We start from the raw sequence: 10763 nt of genomic DNA on the forward strand, positions 1-10763 counted from the left end.
TATTCTGGCTGGGGTATTTGGCTTCATTTCGTCCCTTCGCCGTTCACAAAGAACAAAACGAACGGTTCCATAGGTGCACGGAGTTTATCAAGGTAAGCGCTCCTTGTCGTATGACCGATTCATTATGTGTGGCCCCATTCCAACTCACTCTGGTTCAAATTAGCGTCTACCCGCATCCGCCGGGATGTTTGACAATTGGTCTTCCAACCCGAGGACCGCTACGCTTTGGAATTGCTACGACTACCTCTCCAAGACCTGGCTGCCCCAAGTGGAAGCGGCCTCAGCACGCGCAAGTGGTACCCAAGAGACCGATGAACAACTGCGTGAATTGCTTCAGGCTTTCTTGGAACAGGAACATGTAAGTAGATGATATCTCGCTTGCTCACCTATCTGTGATTCCCACTCTGAGGTGTTTTTCTGACGAAATGGGGCTGAGAGTAGGAATTAAGTGTCAGTGTTCAAGCGGCGAAGGCTGCGAAGGAGGCTGCCGCGAGGTGTTTGGCTCGTGCCAATGAACTGCGTGACGAACGCGCAATCCGGCCTCATTCAGTGCCACCTCGAACCCAAGTCGACCTCGACGAAGAGGGAAATTCTGATGACCCCGATGGCGCTCCGAAGCCTTGGAATTCTATGAAGGTGATACGACAAAGTCTGCTGAAGAAATTAGAGGGCAATGACTCAGTTAGTCACATGGTGAATGTCACCCTCAAAAGCAGCCAGGCCGCGGAGAAGGCAAACGAGCTCACCTCTCAAGCCCTTGAACAACACCTTGAACAGACGAAGGTCACCAATCTCCAACGCGAACGGGAATTGGGACAATTCCAGGCTCGACTCGATCTTGATTCCGAAATGGCTCGCGAATCGCTCCAGTTGCGGCGTGATGAGTTGCAAGAGTCTCGGAAAGACAAGGAATCAAATGGTCACCAGATCAGCGAGCTTAAAAACTCGATGGCGAGTGTGCAAGGCTCACTCAATGAAATGATTTCGGTCCTGAAGATGTTAGCCGAACGCAAGCCTGCTGCTCAAGGCTGAGCAGTTGAACACAGTAGGTCAACCTACTGCTCCCGATCACTTGCCTTTCGGAACTGACCGCCTCTTTGGTTCTTTCCAGGTAGCACCTTTTTCCGGATAACATCTTTTGGAAAGGCTATGGTGAACCGCTTGATTATCTGTTGAAACGGTTGTATCCAAACCTATGTGCTCAGAGACCTCAATTCGTATTCCTTTGTATTCCTACGCCCCCCTTCTTGCCCAGGTCTTGTTCACAGTGTGGTCAATTGACAAGCCAAACTGTCCCCTTATTGTCGAAAACATGAAGTGCGCAAGTGAATATAACATGATGACTTTCATTGTACACCACTGTGATACTACTCCAGTAGTCTCACGATTGCCTCGTTACACCATGACCTTTGAGAATTTGAGATCACGAGACTGCCACACTGGTTCCAAATGACCGATGTGCGCCCATTTGCCCTTCCCACATCATCATCAACATCGTCTTTGGGATGAAGATGGTAATTATTTTCGTCATCATCTTAATGAAGATGATGAAAGCATGCTCACTGGGCGCAAAGTTATCTTTCGCATAAGAGAACGGGCTCTGTCCATAAGTATCACATTGCAACAGCAACAACACAATCAATTCATCCTAACACCACATGAGATAACGATATAACGATTACATTCATTTTTGGCCTAACCGATCAACTATTAAACTCTTCAACCCTGCTCATTTGGTCGCGCAATTCGATGTGCAAGCAAATATTGCTCCAAGCTTGGTGGAGCAGCCACACCTCCCAGCGGGCCACGGCCACAACATATCAATAAGTTTTTGAGGATGACCGCGCAGTGATATAACGAGTTCAGGTCATTCACATAGAAACGGAGGTTGTCTATGAAAACCGTGGCCAGTGATTTCATTACTCTATCACCAATCACACTGTACACACTGCCCACTCACCTTTGTACTGTGACATCCGGAGGATGTTATGCATGCGACCAAATTCGTGTTCAACCAAGATTCACACGCTCGCCATCACTTGATTGAACCAAGTTTGATGGGGAGCAAGATTGTTGCCACCACATGGAGTTAGCATGACGGCAGAGTTCTGATAGCCTTGATCGCCATAAAGCATCATTTGGCGACCCCCAAAACCTTTAGCATCACGTTCGAGAACCTCCGTCAGACCCGACATCCTTAAGATCGCGGTGTCGTGGCGCGAACCAATAAACGCCTCCGTCAAATCGGCAGTCATACCACTGTTGAACAAACAGCAGAACCGATTGATATCTGACATCACCAAAGGGACCGTAAAGAAGATCACTCACTCGGGTGTCACTACAGCCTGATATTTCAGGCTGTGAACCCGCTTGTGGCCGTTATAGAACGCCCGCTGATTGTACTTAGGGCGTGCAATCCGCCAAACCGTTCCTGGAAGTAGAACTTCAGCCATCTATGAATCTAACTTGATGTTGAGAAAAATAATTGACCGTCCAAAAAACCCACGCAATTGTCCATAGGACAATCCTTAGCCTCCACCAAACTCGCCGCAAAACCTTCCAAAACAGCTGGCGGATAACGTCTTGGATCCCATCGCAACAGAGGGCCCCAGTGCTCATAGATCCAACCTTGCACCCAACGGCAGATACGGCCAATTGTGGAAAGGTCGCGCCCAAAGATTTGGGAAAGGTCGAAGTATCGGGACGGTGTGGCCAAACGGGCCATATAGATGGCGAGAGCGGTGCTACCCACTTCTCTAGCTCGGTTTGGCAGTATGATAGAGTCCGGGAAGCCACCCCAGTGGTGAATCTCCAAGATCTCATCCGGATAAAACCGGGTGGTCAGCTTGGAGATATGTGGGTGCCAAGTTTCCACATGAACTCGTCGAGCCGAAAGGTCGGGTAGCGGATCTCCTCCCAGTCGTTCCAACCAGGTCAAGTACTGAAGGATTTTGCGAAGATCTTCAATCTGGTATAGGTACCACCAAGAAAACATGAGTGTTGAGTTGGATAAAGCCGTCGACCTAGAACAAGGGAGACCGTTTGGATGGAATAGTACGGAGCCCATTCAAGCAGGAACGTGGTGTGGAAATGAAAAGTTTGGTTGAACTGATCAGGAACTTATCGTACGCCAAATCAGGAAGACCTCACCCGGACCAGAAGTCCCTAGTGTGACATCTGGACATCGTGCATGGGAATAGATAGGTCGCCAGGTGACAGCTAGTTGCATGTCACTTGTTACGCAGTGGAACGTTGGCGCTGATCATCGCCGATCCCAAACTAAAAATCGGCTCTGATAGGACAAAATCAGGTAAGGAGACGAGAAAAGGTGGCCTCCCTGCGCCTGGTCCTTATTGAATATGTACTCAGCATAAGGTGTTCTTGACAGCTTTCATGAAAGAGAAAAGTTGGAAAATCAAAAAAGTATGATGCAAACTGCTCAAGTTCTGACACTGTGAAATCAAATCGATAAGTGAAAGGATCTGGTCAAACTTTCAAAACTCAAGCATAAGAACCAGAAGGCTATACAACTCAAGATCTCCTTTTTAGTAGTTTAAAGACTTTAAAAAAATCAATTTTGATTCATGAGAAGAACCAGATGACCTCTTTATAATCAGTTTATCAGATCAGACCAAACACTCATTAAAGAACCAACATGATCACTCATTCTTTTCTTTTTCTAACATCACTTTTTCAATTAAAACCGGTCAAGAGGTCATTGCATACAATTAGGCTTGGTTTTTTTTAGCAAAAAAAGACGGTATGTTTGAAATATGATGAAGTTTTTCAGGGTTTTTCAATAATCCCTTACCAACTCGAAAGATAGATGAACATGTTTGACATTCACAACTTTCATTGACTCATAAACATTACACACTCGGAGTTTATCAAACTTATAAACCGCTACAAAATTATTGATTACATATATCGTAGAATCGATTGTCTTGCAAACCCGTCGGCGTACAAAATACAAAATCGGTCATGATAGCCAGCATGAGGGGGGAGAGAGAGAGTGTGTGTGATCTGGCATAAAACCAATGTGTAGAAGGCATATGGCAACTTATGTAGTTGACTATTGTGACTTTCACTGACACAAACCAATCAGTTGCTCACAAAAATAAAAACAAAGCTAATGAAATTGTGTGATAGATCTCAATTGTCTTGAAGAAGTTGTCGGTCAAGGAAAGGTAAACTCAATCATGATCATGATGAGGAACAATAAAATTGATCACAAACTTTGTTGAGGAGGAGAAAGGAAAGTCATGATCAATGATGATCATAATATTTTGTGATGCCGTCCTTACAAATACGGCAAACTTAACAAAGTCCCACTCGTTTTGAGGCCAGTACAGCTCAAAACGAGTGGGACTTTGTTAAGTTTGCAAATACGGCAAGGCCGGTCTGGTGCCTAGGGACCGGGTCTTGAGTTGGTGAGGTTTGGTGTGGAGATCGTAAACAAACATGCGCACGCAAGATATCATTCCACTCAGTCAAAAGATTTGGGTAACAGAGACTAGGATGTGATCTTGTGTTCACATTCAGGCATCTAATTAAAGAGTTATTTTAAGGATCGTAATCATAGTAAAGGGGAAAAGCAGAGAGAAATAGAGAGGGGGTAGAAGAGGTGAAAAATCAATAAGACTTCCAGAAACTCGTCTTCTTTGCCCCTTCTTGGCCTAATTTCTTTGTGTATGAATGATATTGAAATCAAAAACAAACGTAAAGCAATTATCATTAAGAGCATCTCCACCCCTGGTGTGTAAAAAAGTACTCTGTATCTTTTGGCAGGTCTCAGCCTGTATGCCAAATTTGCGCAGAGGTAGGCAAAACTGCGGCCGTGTAAAAACTGACATGTAAAAACATTATATGCCTTTAATACAAGCATAGGATTGTTTGTCTGGTCCAAAATGACAGGGAAGCTTGCACAACACTTGTGATTTTGGTGATATTTGGCTTTTTGTATGGCTTCCAAATTTGCACTCTCCTGGTCAGGATCTGGACATTTTTTTGCAAGAACGACCATAGCATAGGTGGTTCAATAGTCCATGATGACTTGCAAACAAGGTGAGAGGTGAACCTGTGAGAGACCCGCACGGTTATTGGTCCTGGGCAAAGATAGCCAACTAAGCCATTGTGGTGATCAATTTATGGGATCAATCAAAGAAAGTTATTCATAGGTTGTTTACCAATTTATTAGAAAAGTTCAGCACAAAAGAAAACTCAAAATCAATGAAATCTGATCAATAGAAGATCTTGAAGGCTTATACATTGCACCTTATATTATTATGAGTACATTTATTTCAAACAAACAATTAAGATCAGTTTGAATTATTAACAAAAGATTGTAAAAAGAAAAGAAACAAAAAACATAAGACAAACTCAAAAATATAGGTGTACAGGCTTGGAAATGGGTTTTAGGGTATTAATATTAGGGTTATGGGTATTGTGAGCTTAGAATATGAAAGAACAACATTATATTATTAACAACTTTAATCTTGATGGTTGATAAGGAGGAATAGAAGTTATTAAGAACAGCACTGGTGGCAAAGATGCCTTGGATTGTAAAATCCAAGGTATCCTTGGGTATACACTCCCTCGGACTGCATGTCTGAGGAATTGATCCAAGGCTTTCTTTGCCCTTGAAGTTTGCCTTGGATCATTTACTCAGACATTGCGTCTGAGGCTATTGCCTTCCAAGGATACCTTGGATTTTTCAATCCAAGGCATCTTTGTTGGCAGTGCAGTGCTTTTTTGAAGTTGGTAAACAAGGGTTTTACGGGTAGTTTACATATGTAATGGTGGTGTGAGTAATATTTAAGGTTGCCAAGACAATTTTCCGGGATTTTGAAGGTTATAGATGATGATGTAATATTACAGGAGCCAGAGAGTAGGAGCAATGGCTATGTAAAAGGGTAAAAATGGGTGAATTTTGTCAAAAATGAAGGTTTTCAGCTGATTACATATGTCAAATGATGTCAGAATTGGATGGTAGATAGCTCATTCAACGCAGAAGAGTGGATCACATAATGTACAAAATTTAGATCATTATCAACAGAGGTTTGTGAAGAAAGGTATAAGAGGAATAAGGAATTGGTGTGAACTTTGAATTTTACACTTGCATGCATACATGTAACAGCATTTACATACAAAAACCTTAACTTCACAACTCAATAACTCATTCATTACTGATCAGAAAGATCTGATATAGCACCAATTATTGATCAGTGTCACAAGCTCTAGAAGACGCACTTTAGTAATTCAAATTTGGACATCATCTGAAAAAGCCCATGAGTTCAAAAGTAGGTTTTCAGCCAGTTTACAAGGAAAAAATCACATCTAATTACATCATTGATCACTTTGGCTTAGGGCTGTGGCCCGGACCTGAGAGATCAGGGCCGGCCTCGCAACCAGACCCAGACCTGATGTGACCCGATGGCTTCCAAAAACAGCTCGGCTCACTCAGGGCAGGGCCAGAAGTTGAGCCCAGAGGCTTGGCAGGGGCAATGGGTGATGATCAGCTGGCAGGTAAGTTGTATGTCACCTGTTTTTTCATTTGAACATTGTTTTTTGATAGGCTTAATCACCAGAAAAGCAGTGGCGACCCGGTTGGGTTGGGCACCCGAGACGCCCGCAGGGCCTTTTGGAGCATAGGTCTTGTGGCCCCGGGCCCGGCCATGTGGACCATTGAGATGTGGTCGGGCAAACCCGGTTGGTCAGGGTCGGGCCCGGGCCACAGCCCTACTTTGGCTGTGTAAATTAAATCATCTAATAGTAACAAAGTCATTATGTTGCGTCATTACATGGTTTTTAGCGCTGTTGACCATTGTAGGAGTTGTCACACATCAATATATAATTTTGGGATTGTTGTTCCCCTTTCTGCATCTTATTACTTTGTTGTAGTGTTATAAATCATCATTTATTTACTACATTTGTACTAAGTTCACTTAAATATGCCCCTTCAACACAAGGAGAAATTTATTTACATGTGTTTAAGACTATAAGTCTCTTTGGGAATAATACTTACCACAGTATGGCTAGTAATTGATATTGTTTTGTGGTCTTTTTGCACTTGAAAACTGGAATAATACTTATTAAAAGTATTGAGAACATTTCCCTGGTGCCTATTATCTTTTTCTCTGTTATCACAAAGGGGTCAGCAAGTGCCCTTGTGCTGGTTTCTTTGAAGAAGGTAGTCTTTAGGCAACTTTTACTGTTCTCACATTAGTAGATTATCCCTTCTTAGGTGTTGTAAAGCTCTTGTTGAGCTTTAAATACACACCGTGTGCGCAAGGAAAGTTTTTTCCTCACATCTCCCATCCACCGTTTCACCACCCTAGTCAACTCTAGACTAGTGTGCAACTTTGAAAGTCCATCATTCATCACTTACAAAAACTCAAAAGCAGATGCTTCACATCGTTAGAGTTTTTTGTCCAAAAGACCTATTAGATAATTTCATTTTTTTTGCTATAACACAATAAAAAAGATGGAAGAAGTGATTGCACAAGCCGAAGCTAAGGCCACAAAACTGACACTAACAAAAATGAGGTCAGCCCCAACTGGGCAACAACCAGGCCTCCCTGTAGCAACACCAAGAAGGGGTGGTGGAACAGCACCAAGGGCAACAGCTGAACCCTTAGACAACAAACACCTAGATGGGGAACCAATTGTCAAAGGTGAAGAAGAAATTGATGACTGGACTGAAGACCTTGATGCTCTGGCCATTCTAAACAGATCACTAATCCCATCAGACAAAAGGGGTTCTCAAAGTAGGCCCGGTTTGTAAAAACCCGGTTGACCCAGTTGACTTTTTGGCTGTGATCTGTCAAAAAATGTCAACTCGATACACAAGGTTACTGCCAAAAAGCAACCGGGTCAACTGGGTTTTCTTGAAACCGGGCCAACTTTGAGAACCCCTAAAGAAGACAACACCTTGTGGAGACTGGGACAACAACCTACCACAAAGGGGAAAGGACAAGCAGAAAGCCAGTCATCCTGGAAGTCTCATCACCAAGATTCAATTCTGGTGACAAAGCTCAGCTACCCTCCAACAATGGTGAGCCCACTTTTCATATGTAAAACTGATGTTTCAAATTACCACAATTTGTTAAATATGATTAAAAACATCCTTTCCTTTACCTCCTTATGATACTTTCCATACCAAAAAAGAAATTCAAAAAGTATGCAGTGTCATATATTTATCCTTTGAAATTATGTTTTTGATATACAAAATGTCATAAACTGATATTTTCAAATTCCCACAATTTGTCAAATATAATTAAAAACATCCTTTTACTTACCTCCTTGTGATATTTTCCATATCCAAAAAATCCAAAAAAGTATGCAGCATCACATATCTATCACCACATTTAAGGGTACTCAAAGTAAGTAAGTATGTGTATACTTTTTGTTATCTACTTTTTTTTTGGCAGGGAAAACAAGTCCAAAAGGATATTTGTTTTTTTTTCCCATTAAAAAAAGTATATGTAGCACTACTTACTACTTTGAGTACGCTTATTTGCTTTAATTAGTATGTATATAACCTTCTTTTGATCATTCCAAGTTTTACACTTAACATACCTCAGGCTCTACCTCTTCAAACTGGATAAAACTAACTAACATTTCTTAAACCCAAAAACCAAATCTATAACCATTCAAAATAAAAATCCATGTCCCAAAATCAAAAGTAAAAAACAAACTCATTTCTGTATTCCAGCCATTACCTTCTAACCAAACCTTTTCAACATTTTCCACACATTTTCTCATTTTGTTTTCTTTTGTAATCAAGTCTGACTCCCAGTAAGTCTCAAACACACATCCAATAGTAAAGTATACAGTCCTCAAATACGTTCTAAGATTCTTATCCAAGCTATCTTTGTTTTAAGTTCTTTCAATTCCTTTGTGATTTGTTCAAACTTTTACTTCTTGGTATTAGTAACATCACCAAACCACAATACTCTACAGAACAGAAACCTCTAGGAGTTATTAAGCCTAACATAGACTTATTTGTGGCACTACAATGTATATTGGATTTCAAGCACCTTTAGAATATAAGGAGGTATACAAGACCCAAGAACATTTGGTCATAAAAGAAAAGAAATTTAAAATTGGTTAAAAAAGTTTATGAAAAAAAAATTTGTAAGTGAAGCAACTAATCATGGAACAGATGTAAGAACACATCTTATCTTGATTTTCTTTATTTATAAATTCATTCAAATTCATAATAATATTAATCATCTTGACTTCTTCTTCACAAACACGCAAAAATCAAACACACAAAAATAAAAAAAAAATCAAAAAAAAAGCAAAAATCAAAAAATCAAAAAGAACCAAAAAAATTAAAATTAAAACAACAAAAAAAACAAAATCAAAACCAAACTCTTCAAAAAAACCCATTGAATTCATTCAAGCATTAAACGAAAAAGAAAAAACCCCATCATCCTGGATTTTCAACTGGATCATCTATTCATCCATTCAACTGGATCATCCATCCATTGATCTAGATCAAATCCATAACACAAAACAAAAACCTCTCTCTCTCTCTGATGATAAAAAAAAATGAAAAAGAAAAAAACACTAATACACCCAAATTAAAATCATAAGAAACCACTCAAAATGAAAACCAGATATATAGAATACAAATACAGAACACTCAAAAAACTTAAAACGCAAAACCAAAAAGACCAACACATTTTTCTTTTCTTATTTATATATCACTTTAACTCTTGCAAAAAAGAAAAATCATAGGAAACCCTTAAAAGAAATCGTATTCCAATCTACGACCATTAACTACCAGCCGATCACTCATCGCTCATCATGTTTCAGTCTTTCTCTCCAAATTCTTAAACTTAACCCCACTGAAAAAAAACTAAAACATTCAAAAAACCCATCAAGTTTACCAAACCGGTCTATATAATCCTTTTGTATTAAACGGTTTAATCACTTCTTTCTCAACTCCTCCATTTCCCTTTCCAACTCCAGCACCAGCACCAGTTCCTTGATTCCCATCAACTTTAGGTTTCAACCCACCACCAACCAAACCATTCTGCTTCTCCTTCTCCTTCTCTTTCTCTTTGAGTTTCATATTCACATTATTCACATTCCCATTCATCATCAAATTAGACCCAGACGGATCATTCATTCTTCCTCCAATCGGTCCTGTACCCATCAAGTTATTCCTCAACTGTCTTTCCCACAACAAGTTTCTTCTAACCGATTCAGTCATCTCATTAGCCAACATATTCCTACGAGTAGTTCTAGGCGATAAAGGAATTGCCGCCACTTCTCTTGTTGAAATCATCATCTCATCATCATCATCTTCTTCTGTTTCTTCCTTGCTCAGTTGATCTTCTTCTTCATCATCTTCATCTGATGAATATTCAACATCTATCGGTGGTTTTCTTCTGATCGGTGAAATATGTGAAACAGCCTTCAAATTCGTCATGACCGATCTATGAATCCCTTGGTTAGGTGGTTCACTAGGATGACTACCAGATTGTAAGATCGGATCTTGTGAATGATTCGAAACTAAGATCGGCACAGCTACAGTCGACTTAGATTTGATCAACGAACTCGGTCTCATTGCTGCCGTCATGATCGATGATGAACCACTCATGCCTTCAGTTCTTCTTCTCAACTCAATCGCAGATTGGTTTCGTCCAAGATCTTCTTTCAATTTGTTTTTAGAAGAATTTATCGTCTTGGGATGATGTCTAGACGAATTCGTTTCAGGATGAAACAACATCGAAAGTCCTGCTCGTTTGATC

The 10763-nt window shown here is 40.6% G+C and overlaps 2 protein-coding genes across 2 annotated transcripts; both read right to left on the reverse strand.

The window, feature by feature from the left end:
• Positions 1-2022: 2022 nt before the first annotated feature.
• On the reverse strand, positions 2023-3091 carry MELLADRAFT_56774 (uncharacterized protein; the record flags this gene model as incomplete). The annotated part of the gene is made up of 1 exon (XM_007412763.1): positions 2023-3091. A coding segment is annotated over one exon (471 nt), but the record flags the coding sequence as incomplete, so codon positions are not given.
• A 6376-nt stretch (positions 3092-9467) lies between these two features.
• Positions 9468-10763, reverse strand: MELLADRAFT_72467 (uncharacterized protein; the record flags this gene model as incomplete). Its single annotated transcript, XM_007412762.1, has 1 exon — positions 9468-10763. One exon carries the CDS (start codon positions 10739-10741, stop codon positions 9893-9895), a length of 849 nt encoding a protein of 282 aa, XP_007412824.1.

The sequence above is a fragment of the Melampsora larici-populina genome (genome assembly GCF_000204055.1).
Source record: "Melampsora larici-populina 98AG31 unplaced genomic scaffold MELLAscaffold_32, whole genome shotgun sequence".
NCBI classification, from domain to species: Eukaryota; Fungi; Basidiomycota; class Pucciniomycetes; order Pucciniales; family Melampsoraceae; genus Melampsora; species Melampsora laricis-populina.